General features: G+C 39.5%; 1 protein-coding gene across 6 annotated transcripts in view; it reads left to right on the top strand.

Annotated features, from left to right (window-relative positions):
• UNC79 (unc-79 homolog, NALCN channel complex subunit) overlaps positions 1-20,492 on the top strand; it is a 249,130-nt gene that overhangs the window by 146,932 nt on the left and 81,706 nt on the right. For 5 of the 6 annotated variants that reach the window (XM_036882400.2, XM_036882399.2, XM_036882398.2 and 2 more), the window contains exons 21-27: positions 2,034-2,113; positions 2,197-2,345; positions 6,454-6,611; positions 9,507-9,688; positions 11,450-11,651; positions 12,293-12,472; positions 13,919-13,984. In XM_036882400.2, coding sequence (XP_036738295.2) covers positions 2,034-2,113; positions 2,197-2,345; positions 6,454-6,611; positions 9,507-9,688; positions 11,450-11,651; positions 12,293-12,472; positions 13,919-13,984 — 1,017 coding nt within the window. The remainder of the gene's footprint in view (positions 1-2,033; positions 2,114-2,196; positions 2,346-6,453; positions 6,612-9,506; positions 9,689-11,449; positions 11,652-12,292; positions 12,473-13,918; positions 13,985-20,492) is intronic. The other variant, XM_036882395.2, reaches the window with a different exon arrangement.

The raw sequence follows: 20,492 nt of genomic DNA, 5'->3' as shown, positions 1-20,492 counted from the left end.
AAAATGCTTGGTTGGACCTAACTGCTTCTCCATGGATTGTATAAGTGGGCAGGTGAGTATGAATAGCTTGGCCCACACCATTAGGAACCATTAAAACTTAGAATTTGAAGGAATACCTGAGATGACCTACTTCACTGGTTTCTAGGGTACTTAGAGTTGTAGAGGCCCCATGTCGTTTTCTGAGGACCTTCCCTCATTGGGGTGGCAATTGGTACGAAGATGTGGGCAAACGGTAAAGACTCAAACAGCTACCCTGCTTCAACCAGGGTGCTCTGACTTACTCTCTTTCATATGTTAGAATCCTAAGTAAGATTTTCATTTAAAAAAGTGTCCCATAGAAAAGAAGTTAGAAACCTGCTGATCTAGTTTAGCCTTCTCTCTTTGCAAAGGAGGAACATACATCTCAGATGGGTTAAACAACTTGCTCATGGGTGCATAGCTTGTATTACTCATTCCTAGTTTATGCTTTATGCTTAACTAGCTGCTAGAACGGTAATAGAGTACCAGGATAGACTGAGGAGTTGAAACACAAACAAAATGAATGAGCTGTACCTGCCTACCCCCAATTCTGGGTACATCTGGGTTGAGGGTCTGGGAATTGGAAATCCAAATACTGTACAGCTAGCTAGTGACAGGTTGAAATTAGTACCCAGGTCTCCTGGTTTACTTAGAATTAATTACTTGCTGAGGCGCAGGCCGTGGGCTGTGTTTCTATTAGGCACTAATGCCTAAAGGAGTTAAGGTTCCAATAACTTGTACTCTTTATATGCACACAAACAATTAACTGCCACTTTTACTTATGTGTAACGTTTTATTTGAACAATGGTTACACTTAACCAATATCTTTTTATAAATTACTCTTTTCCTTGCTTAATTGCTGTAGACCCCATTAATGTAAACATTTGCTCTGTTCAGCTCGACCAAGCGCTACTTCAGGCTCCTGTCACAGCTTCTGGGCTGTTCCACTCTCTGCTGTCTTACAGAACATGGTTATAAATGGTCTCCTCGGGGAAGCCTCCATTAATTTTCCTCCAGGACCATCCTTCCCTGCTGCTCAGCATCCCTTCTTCTGCTTTGTGAGTCTTCAGGTGGTGGTCTTGAGCTCCTCTGGCAGAACAAATGGGTGCTCTCTTGATACAGGCTCAGTGATTTCTCTTTCCTTTTAGAGTATTTCCTCTTTCTGCATTTTGTGGCCTGGAGCCTATTTCTAAAAGCAGTCAGATATGTCCTCCACTAAAAATACTTTAAAAACCTTAACACTAGGCGAAATAGAGTTGAGTGTTGATAACAAGTATTTAAATACATCAGAATGGAAGATTCCTAATAAACTTTAGTGTATGTGCCAAGAGAGTTTCACTCTCCTTGTCTCTGATCCTAGGAATTGCCAAACTTATAATGGTGATGTGAAAACATTTTACACTAGTGTCTAAATCTGGTTAACTTGTGAATTCTGTTCTCTAGCATGCCTCATGTACACTATACTGTCACCCTCTACCATAGGGGCAAAGGTTTCAGAGATCCTTTATCACCAGAAGATAAAACCATGAGTAGCTGTTCTGATTAGAATATGCTCAGCCTCTTCTGAACACTCCCTTGTTGTGTGAGCCTGTGAGATAAATCCCTCCTTAGGTGCTTCTACAACCTGAATACCTCCCTTTAACACCTGCTTATCTCCTTTTCAGTTAGGAAGGCGTGCTTAGCCAGGCCCCAGGCCCCTGCTGGTAGCTGCAGAATTAGCTGCCCCTGGGAGCCAAGAACGGGTTGGGGTTGCTTCAGGGAGCCGGACATCTAAATATATGATGGGCTCCCCGGTGGAAAATGGAAGCTGAGAATCCAGGGTCTAGCAGGTTTCCTGCACTTGCATCATAGAAGGGATATATTCTACCTGGAGAGCAAATGAAAATGTTACACAAACACTTTTTAATATAACCTGTGTCTATTTTTTCTCCTCTTGGTTTTATGGGCTTGTTCAGTGCATGGATGGTGGGAAAAGGAGGAGTCAGGCTAACCTTTGTGTAATTACTTCTCCACAGCAATAAAGAATGATACGGAAAGGAAGTTTTGCTACCAACAGCTTCCAGTAACTTTGAGACTAATATACACCATTTTCCAGGTATATTTTTTAAAATATTTGACTATTTGATTGGTAGCATTGCTATTTCCGATCACTCAGTAACTGTGTGGTTCTTTGCATAGGAAATGGCCAAGTTTGAAGAGCCAGACATTCTTTTTAATATGCTCAATTGCCTGAAGATTCTCTGTCTACATGGAGAGTGTTTATACATTGCTAGAAAAGATCATCCTCAATTTTTAGCATATATTCAGGATCATATGTTGATTGCAAGGTATGTCTCCTAAGAGGTTATGATTTTTTTCATTTTTATTTTAGGCTTTAAATCAAAGTTAGGGTAAGACTTACCAACTTATTTGGGTTTTTTTCTCTTAGCCAGGGCAGCCTAATTGCCAATGGGAACTGCTTTTGTTTCTTTTATTGAGTCTAATTTTTAAGTATGTCAAGAGGCAAAATAGTAATTTTCTTTGTTAAATACTGTAGAATAGAAAAGGCAAAATAAAGATGATTGTATGCCCTCCAGTTGTTAGATGGCTTAGGAAGACAGTGCACCCTAGAAGAATGTCAATAGGTGCTTAGTTAATCTTACCTAGTGGGACTGAATAGACTTACTCAATTTCTTACTTGAAATAGAGCTGCTAGTAGACATCCAAAATCTCTCCTTATATTCTCTGGTAAGGTATTTTTTAGAGACTGCTGAAGCATTTTGAGGAAAATAATAAAATATTTCCTTGGATTATATAGTGTTTTTCTTCTTAGAAATCTTAAAATAACTGTTACAATCTTCCTGAAAATGAGTCAGAAGAATATTGACCTCATTTTTATGAAAGAGAATGAGGTGATAAAAAAAAAGAAAAGGTTGATTCATGTTAATTTGGGACAAAACCAAGTTGAGGCTCTATCTGTCTTCACTCATTTTGTCTATTTATTTATTCATTCATTCAATAAATATTATTGAGGGCTTACTATATATGTTATTATTCTAGGCACTTTGGGACTTTACAATCTAGTTTGGAAGGGGGTGAATACTATGTATATAGAAGGTGATCACACGACTTATTATTCAAAGGGGTCTACTTTTGAGACTGATGAATAGGTGATCTTTATAAGTAACCTCAAAACAGTAAGTGAAAGTGGACTAAAATCTTGGATAAACTAAGATACATGATCTCCCTGCGAATATATGAGTCACTCTCAACCCAAGGGATGTGCCATGGGATGACTGTCTTGTATAGTTCAGAGGTGGCAGAGGTCATTTCTTGGATGATTAGAGAAGGGCTCCAAAGCAGGTACTGTTTGAATGGGCCCTGAGATAATGATGACACTTGACAGGTAGAGATTTGAGGTGGGCGGGACATTTTGTGGAAAGTGGACATGCCCAGAGTTAACAAATGGCAGAGTTGGAAGGAAGAGACAAGAAATGATAGGGGCATACTTAGGTGATACCAAGGTTTTCTTTTTTGCTGCATGGGTCTTAGGGGAATGGAAAATGAGTTGGGAAGTAGGTTGGGACCGAAGTGTGAAGGGCCTTGGAGATAGAAACTTTACTTAATGATGTTTGGAGACCTGTGGGAGATCTTAAAACAATGAACAGGGGCAGAGTTGTACTTTAATGGCAAGCGTATGGAGAAAAGAAATCCTTGGGAACCACCCACATTAAGGGCAAAGAATATGTTGCAAGGGCTTTGGGAACATACAGATATAACACAGAACCTTCTTCTGAAAAGTCTGTTAGAAAAGGATGGGAAAGATCAGGTACTTAGAGTGGAAAAGGAGTGGCAGTCAAGGATTTTTAGGATAAAGATGACCTGAGCATATTTTCGGTCAGTGAAAAAGACTAGAGGAAAGTTAGTTGGTGGAGCCAGATTCTGGAAGGCCAGAGTAGGCAATCAAACAAGGGGTGGGTGGAAAAGAGAGGGATGTTCTTGCCTTTGAAGGGAGATACATTGTGAGGAAAAGAGAAGTGGAGTGTCAAGGGGTTATAACAGGTGACTGAAGCCTTAAGAAGAGTAGGTGTTGATGTCTTCTCCTGAGAGGGACAAGGTTAGAGATTGGGTTGGGAGCTTGAGGAACATGGGAAAGGTATGAAACAGCCCACGTGAGGAAAGCAGCAGGGAGTCAACAAGAAACAAAGACCCTATTTCCAAATAAGGTCACAATCTGAGGTTCCAGGTGGACATGAATACCTCTGGGTGGGGACACCATTCAGCCCAGTACGGAATCATACCACGGGAAAGGCGAAGGATCTCAGAAAGCTTCCTTAGAATAAAGTGGGGACTGTACAGGTGGAATGGAAGTTGCTGGTGGAAGATGTAGACACGGGTACTTGGGTGTGTGAAAGAGTAGGACTGATCTGAAACGAGCGGTGGGATGGAGGAGACAAGCAGCAAGACTAGACAGAAGCGATGAGGGGGCAGGAGTTAGGCAGCAGCTCTGTCCACTCTGTGAGAGTGGGACTACAAAGTGGGCCAACTTCTGTGGTTAAAGCAACCTGTGCACAGGCCATATGTACCTGGGCCAAATGGATTATTGTGGCCATGACATCTCTGCATTGGCCTTTGGGCTACTTAGCCCAGGTTTTGTCCTCAAAGTACCACGCTGACATAAAAGCCATAATGGACAATGAAGAGATCTGGGAAAAAGACACTCTTCCTTTTTTTAAACAAAGATGCCTTAGATTGCTGGGAAAGCCGAATGGGACTGGCCAAATCCAGGGTTTCTGTCACTGAAATGGTTTTCTAGCAATGCTGTATACGGTTTGCCTCCTTTAACTAAACTGAAAGTCCCATGAGGGCACAGTGCTGTCTTCTTTTTCCTGTGCATTATTTGCGGGGCCTAGTGTTATGTTCTGGGAACATCATCATCTTTGGCCTCATGACCACAACAGTAGCTTGAGGTTTCTGAATGCCTACTATGTGTTTAGCATTGTGCATCATCTCATTTAATACCACAAGTATTGGGAGGAAATGCAAGTTCACAGAAGTTAAGAAATTACACGTAATTAAGTTACACAGCTAGTTAATGGCAGCGTTGGCATGAGATCCATGCTTGTCTGGTTTCCATTACTCAGATGGAGCATAGAGTGTTTGAAAATTGCTCCTTTTCATTTCATAGCTCTAAGTATGCTCCAAAACACTACTGACTTGTACCTCATTATGTTCTCTGTAAAATATGTAGATATATATGGAGATAATGTATATTACTCCTCCCATCTTAGTGGTGCATGATGAGTTTTTTAAAGTCACAATTTTTTTGTGTCACAAAAATTCTGATACTAATTCTGGAGCCAAATAGACAAAACAAAACAACAACAAAAACAAAAGGCATACTTTAAATAACTGAACAAGATTTTTGAAACCAATTATATATTACTACAAATATATATTCAGACTTATTGTGGTAGAAATTAATGGGACATAGCTAAACTTGCTAAGGTACATTGCTGACCACTAGTGGTCTGGTTTTAGGCATGGCTCATCCTCGCAAGATGCTTCTAGGGATCACTCTCTCTCTCTCTCTCTCTCTCTCTCTCTCTCCCTCTCTCTCTCTCTCTCACTCTCTCTCTCTCCCCTTTCCCCTAACTCCCTCCCTCCACATCACTTAGCCTAGTTCCATCTGTGTTGGCTTCTCAGCAGGCTGTCCCTGTGAGGCGGGAGTGTTACTAGCAGCTCTAGACTGACATTGCACTTCATTCCTGAGATTTTAGGAGGAGAGAGATCCACTCTCTTCCAGAGTTCGTATCAGTACCTGGAGAAAAGGATTCTGGCATTCCCATGCTTGGGTCACGTGCCCACTCCTAGACTAACCACTCTACTTATAGTATTAGAGTATTTATGTGAGCCTTGGGTTTGTGTGCACTCTTATGCTCGGGATAGTGGGGGACCTTGATTGATAGCCCTGCCATTTGGTGGAGAGGTTGTTCTTAATAGAAAAAGAGTTGTTCTTTGCTAGAATAAAAGGGAAAAGCTGAAAACCAACACAACTGCCCAGATGTTCGCTGTAAGAAAAATTTAAAAATCACTTATCACCCTATCATCTTAATATGACTGATATCAGTTTTGTATGTTATTTAACATTGTTCCCTTATATACCTAAACTTATAAAGTGTAATTTCTAATTTTTATGTGAAAAGTGTAATGTTAAGGGGTGTTTTTCCATATTGTTACATAAAAGCAATTTCTTAAAAAAATTAACAGAACAGAGCATAAAAAAAGTTTACTAGAGGATTATAGTCTTGTGGATGGTGTAATTTCACCAGAAGCATCCTTACATCCTTACCAGCCACCTGTTGACCATACTTCCCATAAATTAAGATAATAGCCCTTTTTTTTCTAGAAAGGTTATCATGACTGTAACCACATTGCCTCTTCTGGATTCCCCAGCCTGTGGAGAGTTGTCAAATCTGAGTTCTCCCAGCTGTCCTCATTGGCAGTTCCTCTCCTTCTCCACGCTCTGTCACTTCCTCATGGTGCTGACATCTTCTGGACAATCATAAACGGCAATTTCAACAGCAAAGACTGGAAGATGAGGTTTGAAGCAGGTACCTCTGTATTAGCTTAAAAACTCTCTCTGGGTCATGAGGTAAACCAGATGTCCAGGCATTGTTTTGCTTGCTAGTGTGCTTCGGTGGTTCTAGCAGCTGAGATTCCTCTAGAATGGTATCTTGCAGGCTGGTCCTTAGGGGGACCTTATCGAGGCTTGCCAAGGATAGCCCCAGTTTATGTCTGTTGTCCAGGTATATTTATTAATTGTATCCTTGTTTACTCTCATGGGTCCTGGCATGAATGATCAATTACATAGTCAACCTAATAGGTTACTTGCATCCAAGTAACTGGGAATGTTTGTTAAAATGCATATTATTGGGCCCCATCCTAGACCTACTGAATCAGAATCTCTGGAAGGGAGGCCAGGAATCTACATTTTTAATAAGTTCTCCAGGTAATTCAATGAAGTCTGAGAATCTCTGCTGTTATACCCTTGCCACTGAAGCATCAGAGATCAGTCTAGTGCAGTGATAGGTTTAATTTCCTAGTGCTTAAGAGTGGCAAATTCTTATAAGAATATGATGAGGAGGGCACCTGGATGTCTTCTCTTAGCCTCACGTCTGCTGGCTTCACTGTTGCTCCAGTCTCTGGGCTCGTCCAGCAGGGTCTGCATGCCACAGTGTGACTTACCAGAATGGTTCTGTATATTAAAGTGTCTCAAACATTTGGCAAAGAAATAGAAGTTCCCTCTGGTGAGTTAACTATAATACTTTAAAATTCAGTTCCCTAATATCTGGCCACCTCAAAGAGTTCTTGCTTTTTAACGCCCCATGAATTCCAAATGGCTGGTTTATATGATAACATGATGTAGGAAATCAGATTAAGGTAAAATTTCTAGGAAAAAACTACATGATGTTGGCAGCATTTTGCAGGCATTTAACCACAAGAAAAAGGATAGATATCTAACTATGCTCTTTCGCTCCAGTTTAAGGATTGTATTGTTGCCCGATTAATCTTGTCAATCACAGCTCTGATTATGTCACTTTTGTACTAAAAAAATTTTAGTGGGTTTCAATGCCTGAAAAATAAAGTTCAGACTCCTTAAACTGACAGGCCTCCCAGGGTCTAACTGCAAGTGTTTGCAGCCCCATTTCCCACTCTCCTCTCTGTACGTACTGTTGCCATCTCCCCACTGCCTCCTGCTTCACCTCATCCATGTCTTGGCTGTTCTGTGCTCTCCATCTGAAATCCTTTTCCCTTTGGTGTCCCATTCAAGTGCCACCTCCCTTTGATCTACCTTCAAATGCCACCATTGAGTTCCACCTTCTAGGTTCCCTTGGTGAAAAGTCATTTCTTTATCCCCTGATCTCTTAGTGTTTTACTTAAACCTCCTCAGTGGCATTTATAGCTTTTTATATTACATTTCCATTATAGTCATACATGTCTTACCTCTTAGTCAACTTGACTTTGAAGTCAAATTGAGAATGATACATTTATCAGTCTGCTTGGGCTGCCAAAACAGAAAACAATACTCTGGTGGCTTAAACAACAGAAATTTATTTCTCACAGTTTTGGAAGCTGGAAGTCCAAGATCAAGGTGCCGGCTGGTATGTTTCCTGGTGAGGGCTTTCTTCCTAGTTTGTGGAGGACTGCCTTCTCACTGTGTCCCCACCTGGCAGAGAGACAGAGAGCTCTGTTCCTCCTCTGATAAGTATACCATCCCCATCATGGGAATCGCACCCTCATGGCTTCACTTGAACCTAATTACCTCCCAAAGGCCCCACCTCCAAATACCATTGCACTGAGGTTAGGGCTTCAACAGATGGATTTGGAAGGGATACAAACATTGAGTCCATAACAATTCATTTTTCCATTTACTTCCATCTTCCTCCAATTACCTGGGATAGTTTCTTAGTATTATATATATATATACACACATGTATACTTAATACATATTTTAAAAATAAGTGAATCAGTAAATTTATTGAATAAATACTATATTTACTACGCACTAAGGGACCAGTAAAAAAAGTTTAACAGCAGATTCCTGCTCTTGAGAAACTCCTAATTTAATTGATGAGAACAACTATAAACATGTAAGAGGTAAAGAAGCTATAAAGGTATAAATGTGATCAAGGTCACAGAGAAGATATGTCATATAGTTATGTGTGAGCACACAAATGTCATATGTAAATGAACAGTATTTTTGCAGGAGTTTGTGGGATGAAAAGGCCACTCTAGGAGGTCAGAGTGGACTTTACGGAACATGTAGAATGTCAGTAAGCAGCAATAAAAAGAATATTCTAGATTGCTTGGAACAGCTTAAATAAAGCACTAAGATGTTTTTATTTCCATGGCACTATATTGCTTTACAGACTAACTTTCAATAGAACTATGTTTTAAGAGTGGCTGGAATCATTTAACACAGATTTGCTGAATAATTAAAAATCTATCAGGTAAACATGCACCTATTTTGTGGAAGAAATATGTGGCTTCTATAGCCCCAGGAAGTCTGTTTGATTGTTATTTTACATCATGACATACTAAGAGTGGAGTAGGGGATCTAGAACGTAGAGCCTGGCCTAGTAGGCACCTTCCAGCACCCCATGTGGTTTGTAGAACCCCTATGGTCTGGACAAAGAAATGAGCACGTAGGCATTTTGAATAGTTTGAAATGCAGCTGGATGTTAAACAATGGAAAAGACCATTAAAAAAGAAGACAACTCAGCTAAATTAAGGCTGCCTGGGAGAAAAGTACTACCCTGAGTAAAAACAGTTTCTGCTGCACAGATGAAACAGAACACTTGTGAAGGTGGCATTAGAATTTCCTTTTGGCATTTAAAATTAGTGTGGAAGGGGTCCAAAGTTAACTTGGTGTCTGTGGATTCAGTTCTCAGACTATCTCTAAAATAAATGTCATTTTTTTTTGTCCTCTGCCTTTTACATTGCAGTGGAAAAAGTTGCTGTAATTTGTAGATTTCTGGATATTCACTCAGTGACCAAAAACCATCTGCTGAAGTATTCCCTGGCACATGCCTTCTGCTGCTTTCTGACAGCTGTGGAGGATGTCAACCCAGCAGTGGCCACCAGGGCTGGTCTCCTGCTTGACACCATAAAGAGGCCAGCACTGCAGGTGAAACCCTCAGATGTCTGTTAACTGCTCTGTGGACTGTGCCCTGCTCTGCTCCACTGAATCATTGAGTATTGTCACACATGCACATACAATGCTGCTGCTAACAGTAGAAATTTTTAAATGGGGTATAACACCCCAGAACCACACCTGTTGTCCCAGAACAGACCTATTGTTTGTATTTGTTGATGCTTTCTTTTCAGTCTTTATCCGTGTGTTGGTATCACTTCTAAGAGATGCAGTTATTGTATAATTGTTTTCTGTGGCAGGTTTTTTTTATCAAGGCTGGTTTATCTTATACCATTTAGCTGGCACCTGGGCTGGAAGTGCTTGTCATTAGAGGCCCGATGCTAAGAGAGATCGTATGACTTGTAAAATAAATCAGAGCGAAACATGAGAAGATAAATCTGCTACTGAAATGAAGCACCACAAATTAGGACATTCACATAAGAACATATAGTATGAGACCTGGAGAGAGTTGTATATTTTATCTTGTTTGGTACCTTTATTTTATAGTTGAAGAAACCTGGTCTCAGAGATAATGTGACATGTCAAAGGACACAGAGTGAATTAGTGGGAGAACAAAGACTAGAACCTCCAAAACTCTGATCTACTGTTTATCCACACTGGCACTTGATTTATTAATGTATCATTATAATTAACCTAGTAATAATGGCAAGAGCTAAAATTTGTCAAATAGGTACTGTGTTTCCAGGGCAGTATTTCAGGAGTGTCCCACATGCATTATGCCATTGGGTCCTCACAATAACCTTTTGTGTGTTCCCATTTTAAGATAGAGAAGCTGAATGAGGGGTAGAAGGGTTAAGTAACTCTTCTCGTATCTCACAGATAGTAAGTGGCAGAGAAAACTCAGGTATGACTCATAACAAAGCCCCTGTTCTTTATCTGGGTCTGGGTCTGGGTCTGTTCGTACAGTGCCTCCCAATCCAGTGTAAGGGCTCTTGCTATAAAAGAGACTAAGAAGAAGGGGCAAACTGTGCAGGATCTGAGAAATTGTAAGGTTATGCTTCCTGTGGGCTCCCACCTTCCCATGTAAAAAATCCCAGTTGTCGTCTGGGTAGTCCTCCTCTGTTGGTCTTAATCTGACCAACAGATGAGTTGGGTGTATGTCCCTTCCTGCAGAGTGTAGAACATACAGGCACTCATTGGATGAGTTTAATGAATGAATAGGACAGCTGGGTGAATTTTAAATTTCATTCAGGTAAAAAAGGGGAGTGGTAAGTTCATATATTAGAGAAATAGATGGTGAATCCATTCCAGCTTTGGTTTTTTAAGATTCTGTATTCCACTCACATTCCAAAAAAAGACAAGATGATTTTACTTTCTTTTAGAATCATGGAATTTAGCATTGAAAGGGAATTGAAAGACCATCTTCTGTGTATTCTAAAATGTAGATTTGGAAGTATCCACTCTTAATAGAAGCTATATTGAAAAAAGAAATATTGATTGGAGGGTATTTGAATTAAATGTTATTAATTACTGCATCAGAAAATCAATAACATACATTTAGTTCATGAGATAGTCTACAGTTCAAGATATATTCTACAACTAGGAGAAGCTGTTCTTCTGCATTTTTTTTCTACCAAAACTTGCAATCAAAAAATGTTTCAATTGGATTATTCTATGTAAAAGTATAGATGGAGGAGGTTGCCTGGTTTCACTGACTTTGCTTAGTGTATTTGCTTTGAAGTAACTTCGGTGTTTACATGTGATTCACCTTTTTTCTCCCCTTTCCTTCCCCAGGGTCTGTGTCTTTGTCTTGACTTCCAGTTTGATACTGTAGTTAAAGACCGACCCACAATATTGAGCAAGCTCTTACTCTTGCATTTTCTTAAGCAAGATATTCCTGCTTTGAGCTGGGAGTTCTTTGTCAACAGATTTGAGACACTTTCTTTGGAAGCTCAGCTGCATTTGGATTGTAACAAAGAATTTCCTTTTCCTACAAGTAAGCAAAACAATGACTTGCTTTAAATAGTTGCAGTTCTGTTTCTTGTGCTTGCTAGATAAGCAGAAGATAGTTTGCATATAGTTTAGGTTCCCATTATGGAGGATACCTTGACTTCATGTACTCAGATCATCACATGTTTATTGAATAACCACTGTAGTAATCCCTAGATGAACTATTTTCCGGCATTTCAAAATCAAAACTACTCTCATCTCCTTAAAGACCTCTGATAACTATTCGTGATGTGTGTTCCTTAACCATTATTCAATCATCACATTTATAATGTTTGTGAGCAAGTTTGTGAGATATATTTGCATCTTGTATATTCACTGTTGCATGCCTATTAATCAGTTACCTGCAGCTCTAAGTAGATGGAAAGAGACTTTGGTCACTCAATTATTTATCCAGTGATAATAAAGATTAGATAATTTAATCATATGGTCTAAACAGAAAAATGATAGGTGATCATCATGATAGGCAACGGTCATGATTTTTAATGACTCATCCTAGAGGGAGATGAATAGTTCATGTATCCATGAGAGTTGTATTTTAATATTGAAAATATACACAGATGGATTTCAAACTAGTTGCATTACATAGCTCGTGAAGAAAAATGATGACCTCTAATTCCTTTTGGAAAGCGATCACCGCTGTGAGGACCAACGTCGCTAACCTCAGTGACGCAGCCTTGTGGAAGATCAAGAGGGCTCGTTTTGCCAGGAACCGCCAGAAGAGCGTGCGTTCGCTGAGAGACAGTGTGAAAGGGCCGGTGGAATCCAAGAGGGCGCTCTCCCTCCCTGAGACCCTAACCTCCAAAATTCGTTGAGTATCTCCTTCCGTCCTTCCTTTCAATCTGTTTAATGTCTTTCTGAGGCTGGCTTGTCTTGTTGAATGTTCACTGAGAGTAGCATCCTTAGTTAACTGAGCTCACTCAGCAGGTTTGGGCTTCAGATTCCCTAGAGGGTCACCCCAGGGGATGTCAATGCCGTGGGTGGCTTTTTTTCCATTTGTGGCTCAAGCCAAGCCCTGATCCTGCAGTGGATTGTTTTGAAATGCAGAAGGCAGCAGATCCACTGATTTTTGGCGTGAAATGTAGGAGTGTTTGCTCCCAAGTCCTAGGACATGGGGTTTGCACCACCAGCCTTGTAACCTAAGAGTGTCCTGAGTAAGACTTGGCAAGACCCATGGCTGCTAAGGAGGTAATGCATTTTCTTTTCATGCTTGAGGAAGGCGGCCAAACATACCTCCAGACAAACCAAAACCAGTGATTGCTTTTGAAGAAGAAATATCAGGTTGAGGAGAAGTTGAATTCCTGCCCATTTTCACTGGATAATTTATAAATAAAAACAAGCTTCATTGCCAACTTGAAAAATAGCCATATATATTTGTTTTTGAAAGGTCTTTTATTGCACTTTTAAAGAGAGCAAAGTTTTCCCTAAATTACCAAATGACTAGATGAACTCTAATGATTAGCAATGACTTATGAATGACAAATAATTAAAAATTCATAACTAAATCACAGTATTAGTGATGGAGTATATTTAAATATATTACTAACTTGTAACATTTATTAAGGGATTTAATTTTTAAATAACTGCTGTGGAGTTAATAAAATAGCACCATCGAACATATTTCTTATTCTCTCAGAAGCTGAAAGATTTGCTTTTTCATTGGCATTTATTAGAAGACATCCTTATATGACATAACCATTGTCATAAATATGATTTGATTTGATTTATTGCATTTTTCTCTATTTTATGACAAGCTATGGAAATGTGGCATTTTGAACTTTGGAAGAGTCAATGAAAGCCCTTTAAGCAATCAATAACCCAGTATTTCAGGGAGGAAAGATAGTAACAGGCAGCCAATTAAGAATAACGTGTAGTAGCACTAGGCCCCCGTTGAAACCGAGTCAGAGTCTAGAAACCAATGTCTATATTAAATAAATTACAATTTCTATATGAACTTCCCAGCTTTTTAATAATCTAACCAGTCAGTTTGGGATATAAAATTAATTTATTGTTATTTCTTGGTAATTGATTCACATGACATTAAGAGTTGAAATAACATTGAAGGATGTTCTTGTGATTCAAATAAACCCACAAAAGCTTTTGTGACATAAACATCTTTTATGTGATGTTAATTACAAATAGGAAAACTAAATGTAAACTTGCCCCTGCTATCCAGTACATTTAGCACTGAGTATATTTTCTAGGCTCAAGTTGTTTTTAATGTTTATTTAAATAGAGTTGTTGTTGATTTTTAAGCTGTGAGGTTGACCAGGCATGAGCAGTCTGCTCCAGCTCTCGGTGGGACACCTGAACAGACGCCAGGTGGGTACTTCTGACGTTGAAGGGCCGTGTGCAAATGTCTATCACAGGTGGACAAGGTAAAGAATGCGGTGTCTCTAACTGGACCAGGGTGATACGCTTAGGATTTGCAAGCTTGAAGGGTCTTACCCCTGTTGCTCAAGCATTTGAGCCCTTGGCATAGCAATTCTTGATATTGGCAGATGACTTTGACCCTGTTTACTTTTGGTCCAGTAAGAAGCATCATGTTACCCAAGTTTGCACTTTTCCCCAGAGAGCCAGTGTGACTAGAACTATACATAGTACTTATATTTGTATGTGTATTTACACATAGAAATATTATGTTCATATGTATCTGCTATAGGAAAAACATACATTTCATTTACATTTTAAAAGGTTATACATTTGAACCACCATCATTCACTCATCCCCTTAGCCATTCCTGATTCTTTGCAACTCTACTTGCATTTCTGTCTCTCAGAGAAAGGAGGATTGGCATTGTTTGGAGGACCGCTGGATCATATTCAGCTTGGTGCAGTGTAACTACCATTTGATGTTCCCTGATAGAGGATAGCTCTTCATGAAGTATCCTAAGGGTTGAAGGGACACATACTAAAGATTGAATGTTATCTACACAAATGGTGCCACAACTCATTGAGAAGATTATGAAGGTTCTGAATACGTGCTTATTTGTCAAAAACAGATCTGTAATGTATCAGGCTATACAATATTTAGTTTTTTGTTTTTTTTTTATCTAAGAACAGTTTTAAGATAAACCTTTCAGAATGGTCTCAGAAGGAAATTTCAAGTAAGAAGACTTTCAAGACTATGTTTGTTATGTGTTATAAAAATGAAGCTAGAAAGAGAGGTAGCTAGGGGTGGGACAGGAGGAGAGGAGAGAGAGCCACAGAGGTTTGAGTGAAGATGGCAACTGTTGGCCAGGGTTTATCTTCTCTTTTGAAATTGCTGATAAAAAGGAATAGCAAACACTTGACAGAGTCACTCTACCTTATTTTGCACATTGCTTATGCCTCAACTGTGCTGGGATTAAAGAGAGAATAAAAATAAGAATTTATGACCCTGAGCTTCATGTGAAATATGAAATCCATCCAGTTCCCTTTTTGAGATTGGTCTTATGCAATTTCAGAAATTATCTTTATTTTATCCCATCTTTTATTTTTATCTTAAAGCTAGTCTTTAATTATTACTACCTATTCCAACAATCCAACCAAAGGAGTCCTCTCACATCTCTGGGAAAATGTGCACGTATGTTTCTTGAAGTTAAGAAGAACCTTCAGGCATCTAAATGTCCCACCAAAGGCAACCTGATGGAGAAGAAGAGGTCCATAACAGCATTGTTTATATTAAATATAAAGCTTCTGGAAAGATAATTTACATGACACCACCATAAGCAAAACTAGCTTTGATTTGGAGACAACTGTCTTAGCTTATAAGGCAATTTCAAGCTAGTTTTTTCCACTGTACACTATTATTTACTAGACATCCAATGTTATAACTTGGAAGCAAAGATATGCCAGGATAATCATAAGATCATACAGTAGTAATACTGTAGTTTAAGATAGTAATTACATGGAAACTGAAGAACTTGCTACTAAATGAACATACTTTTATTTGGTGCAGGTTATGAGCTCTTTTGTGCAAGACCTCTATTGCTTAGGCCTGAAATAAAGCATGTGCCCTATAATTATATGGCAAGATGTAAAGTGCTGTGTAGGCTGAACTTTTTGGCACTGGATTATAATTTATGGCTCTCTGATCTTAGCTTTTAAATATTACCCACGGCAAGTTTTGCAACAGAAAAGCACTTGTATGGAAGGTATGCTGTGCAAGGCTAGTGAAGCTCTGCATTCCTCTATGACTTTTATGAGTCAAATCAGAGGACTTTGTGCATATAAATAAAACTCATAGAATATTATAACTGGAACATTAGAGATACGTTAGCATTCTCATTTTGCAGAAGAAGAAACTGAGTGTTCCTGAGAGGAACAAGTTCCACCAGCTTTTTGGTGACAGATCTGGGTGACAAGCCAGAGGTCTTGATTGCTCTTGCAAGGCATGTATGGTAGATGCTAGTAGGAGCTCAGCACCTTCATTTAATCCTAATTGATGAAATATACAATTTCACCTGCTACTCTGCAACTGGTATAATTATAATTACATATAAGATATATTTTCACTGATGCTGTGAGAACCAGGAATTCCTTGTCTTTGGTGATTCAGACCGTCTGTTGTATATTGACTGAATATAATGCAGCAGTTTACGGTAGGTTGTAGCAGCACAATAATGAAAAATTGCTGTCAACACCATGCGATCACAGGGAGCTTAATGATACATTGTTTCTCATGCCCTGGAATGAATAACTAAACAACAGTAGGCATATATTAATAATAATAACACTTTATATATGTGTCGTACCTCTTGATAAGTGTCTTTAATGCAAATCATCTAATTTCAATTTCATAATAACTCTGGATATACGTAAAGTATTATTTTTCATTTACTTTACATATGGATAGGAAAACTGAGATCCTGAAGGATTAAAATAATTCTGCTTAGATGATTTGTTCAAGATCACATATAACAGTCTTGGTTAGGGACTGATACTTAACAACTACTTCTTGATGAATTGGTTTTAGGGTATTCTGGCTTTGTGGGTACATGAGGGCACCTGTCTGGTTATGGAGCTGACCTGGGCATTCAGATCTGCTACAAGGTGGCCCTGAGTGTCCATACTAAGGGACTTTCCAGTTAGGACCCACAGTTTGATCTAGAGCTATCCCAATCCCAAAGCAAAATGGATCCTCTCAATTTCACTCCAGCCTGCAGAGAACTCTTGAGGTGTCTTGGTCTTTCTACCGGTAAGAGAAGGTGCCCAGTGCTAGGCAGCATTGGCCAAACTCTCTTGTATTGACCTTCCCTGCCTCCCTTTGGTTTCCCAGCCCAAGATTCCAAATTACTTGTCTTTGGCCTCTCTCTTTCTAGAGACGGTTTGCCGTTCACATCTTCACTAACCTGCAAAATGCCTATTGGTCTTTAAGAGCTGATAAATCAAAGAGTGCAGTTGTTTTTATAGGAATGCCCTTATTTTAAATAATAGTTTTGGGAAATGACAGTTTCTATTAACCAAACATTTATTAGACACCTGAAGTCCTAGGAAATATGAAGAATGAGAAGATAGATCAGAAAATCTTAAACTTTCGACTTGCTTGCAGTCAACTAAGGGAGATAAAATATGAACATGCTTTATCTAGAGCAAAAGTGGTAGCATATAGGATATTCATGTTTTGTGGACAGGCGGCTTCTCAGCTAGACCTCGACTGGTGGATAAATATAAACACACGGCGATAGGAAGTGTAATAGGAAGAGGCAAAGGCAGGGATGGGGAGCCCATGAGGATATGGAGTTAGTCCCCAGCCCCAGCCTTGCAGCCCCCTTTTGTGGCTGTGCACAGTAACAGAACTGCTGCGAAGGCAGCTTTAAGTTGACCTAATGAGCTAGGGAGCTCAGTAAGGCAGTGAAGTCAAAACCACCAATGTCAGGGGACCTTGTTTATGGTGCTTGGTCATTGGCTTCTCTGGGCCGAATGCAGAGTGTGCTCGTGGAAGGAGCCCTTCCTTCCTCTACCTGTCACCGTTAGTGTGACAGAAGGGTCAGTGAGTTGACACACACCGAGGAGTACTAGCTGCTTCCTTGCTGTTTGGAGACTGAATCAATTTTTTCTCTTAGGTAGAAGACAAGATCGGAAATATTTATTTGGATTCAATATTTTTAAGACTTTTATGAATAATAAGCATCTACTATATGTCAGACATGCCCCATATTCTATGAGAGATATAAAAATAGACAAGACATAGCACTTGCCTTCAAGGAGCCTTTGTTCTTAGAGGGCAAATAAAGCAAATGAATGAATACAAAGTTCTGCCTTGCAAAATAGTTCTTTGCCATAGGAGAGTTAGGAATGCTAAAGGAAGTTTCTCTCCATTTTCTCCTTTTTCCCTTTCATCTTCCCTCCTTTCTTGTCTTTGGAGATTTGCAGGATTTAGGGATCATATCCAATTGCTGAGAGGAGGGTGGGCATCTGTAATGAGACCGTCCCTGAGGACTAGATCCTTAGGATAAGATTGGGGGTGGGAGCGCAAGGTGAAGACAGCCCCATGCTGGCTACATTCTGAGACCCATAAGCAGCCCCGCTTGTAAGAACCTTGAGCATTTGGGGTGGAATAGTAGGAGGTAAGTCTAGAAAAGCAGATCCTGATCCTGCCTGGCTTCAAATCATCAGAAAAAATAACATTTCAATCAGTTGTGCCATTCTGTGGGCAAATTGTGATGGGCGCAGTCCGTGTTAAAGTTATGGTAGGAACAACTCTGTCTCATGTTTATAAAGATGCTTACATTTTCCTTTACAAAAATGATAAAATCAAATCTTTTAACATGTTAAATCTCTATGGTTAAAATAGATAATAGGAGTTTCATAGACTAGAATTCAGAAGCAAGTGTTCTAATTGTCACACCTTAGAGAAAATATGGTAGGCATTTAGCTTTAAAATGGAAATTTCATACCCTTTATAGAAACTAAAATAGTAATATTTATTTAGCAATAAAGAAGATTTCAGCTTTTCAAGCTTATTTTTCTTAGGGACTTGATTAAGGGAACTTTTCTTGAAGAATATACCAATTACAAGCTCATGCTACTTTAAAGAAAGACAATATACAAGGTACAGACTTGCAAAACCTACAACTAGAAGAGTAATTCATTGGGATGAAAATGTATATATTTTTTTACTTTATGCCAAAGTTTCCATTAACTAGTTCCTTTTTCAGTATATTTAATGGTTTTTTAATGATCACTCATTATTGGCTATTCAGGGGAAGCAAAGAGCAGCAGACTGAAAGCCCAAGTGCTGAACATCAGTGAAGATGAATCTGAAATGAGAATAGAGCATTTGTGGAATGATACTTAGTCATTAAGAAAATATGATTTGGTGGGAAAAGTTCAGGTCACACACTTTTTAAATGAATGTCTACCGGCAATGGGAAGAAGAGCTTTGAAGTATTTAAAGATAAAGTCTGGTGGCTTCTTTTCTAGATGTGAACTTTCATCAAATGAAATGGGGAGCCAGTGTCTTTGCTGCGCCTGCCTGGGGCTCCCTTTCTCCTGCACTGAGGTCTCTGCCTTCTCAGGGCTGTAAAGCAAAGGTGTGGTTTCTTCTCACACACTCCTTAGATCCCTTGCTGACTTTGGACTTTGGAGGCTGGCCGTTGAGGACCTGGAGGTGGCTGAGCCAGACTGAGTGATACCAGCTCTCTGAAACCTTAACCCCCAGAGCCAAAACAAATTAAGGAGTGAAGCTATCTGGTCACAACCCTCACTTGCTACAATACCAAGCCCTGCAGGGAACCTCAGTTCTCACACTTGTCACATTTCTTGGCCCAAGCTTGCCCAACACAATAATCTCCTCCTAGTTGAAAGTAATCCTCTGGAGGAAAAATAGCAAGACTGAATTTTTTTCAATACTGAAAAGATCGTTTTTCTAAACTTCTATTGAGTTTTGTAAGAATTTACATGAGTATTGATTTTGGTCTGCTTCTATTTCAAACATTGAATGGAATTATAATATGCAACACTGCTTCACATTTCTGGCCTCTTGGTGAACCAGGATGTTCCACATAAATTGATGTTTTTTTCTGGCAGCTGATGCATGCCTAACAAATAATTACATTAATAATTTATCGATCACTCTCTGCATGTGAAACACAGCAGTAAAAAAAGTCCTTCAGTTTTATTTGAATAATTTTTGGTAAAAATTATAGAGTATGTTGCACGCGTTTATTCCTTCATAAACAGACTCTCTGCGACAGGACTGCTAGTGTGCTAGGGTCATACTGAAGTTTGTCAGATGGCCTCCCCGTGCTGGAGGCACTTAGACACACTTGACTCTGCTGCCTGTCCGCTCACTGTTGCCTTTCCCTTCTCAGTGTATCACTTTAGAACAGACCAGCATTTTTCTCATCATCTGGGATAAAGTAGAAAACCAAGCTTGTCTGTTTATGTGCACAACCTTATGTGCAGTTCTAAACTAGTAAATTCTGAATTTGACATTACTTTCATGCCACTGCTCCAGAGAAAAGGGTCTGGGCTCGAGGCAGCTCATTTCTGCAGCCCCTGGAAACATTTCTGCCCTCTTGCTTCTCTTGGCTGTGTCCTGGAAGACTGAGATTTTCCCAAATTAGTGGAGTTAATGGATATAAATGACTACCTAGCTCTTTGTCGCATCCTTTATGCCCTAATTCTAACAGATAAATTCAAGGTGTGGTTTATAATGGTTTGTAACCAAAGCTTGTCATCATTTAGTAGAACTTTTCCTCACAGGGTGAGAGATGAGAACGCTGGTGTGCTGATCTACCCCACCAGGCAAAAGCTATTTTTTCAACTTACAAATTCTGATGTTCCTTTTCAGAGGAAATACATGAATGCAGAGGGTATTTTGAATAAGCCCCAAAACATAAGTA

This window comes from Manis pentadactyla, chromosome 11, assembly GCF_030020395.1.
Source record: "Manis pentadactyla isolate mManPen7 chromosome 11, mManPen7.hap1, whole genome shotgun sequence".
Lineage (NCBI taxonomy): Eukaryota > Metazoa > Chordata > Mammalia > Pholidota > Manidae > Manis > Manis pentadactyla.
Note: the sequence above shows the minus strand (reverse complement) of the source record. Positions and strands in the feature narration are given on the sequence as shown.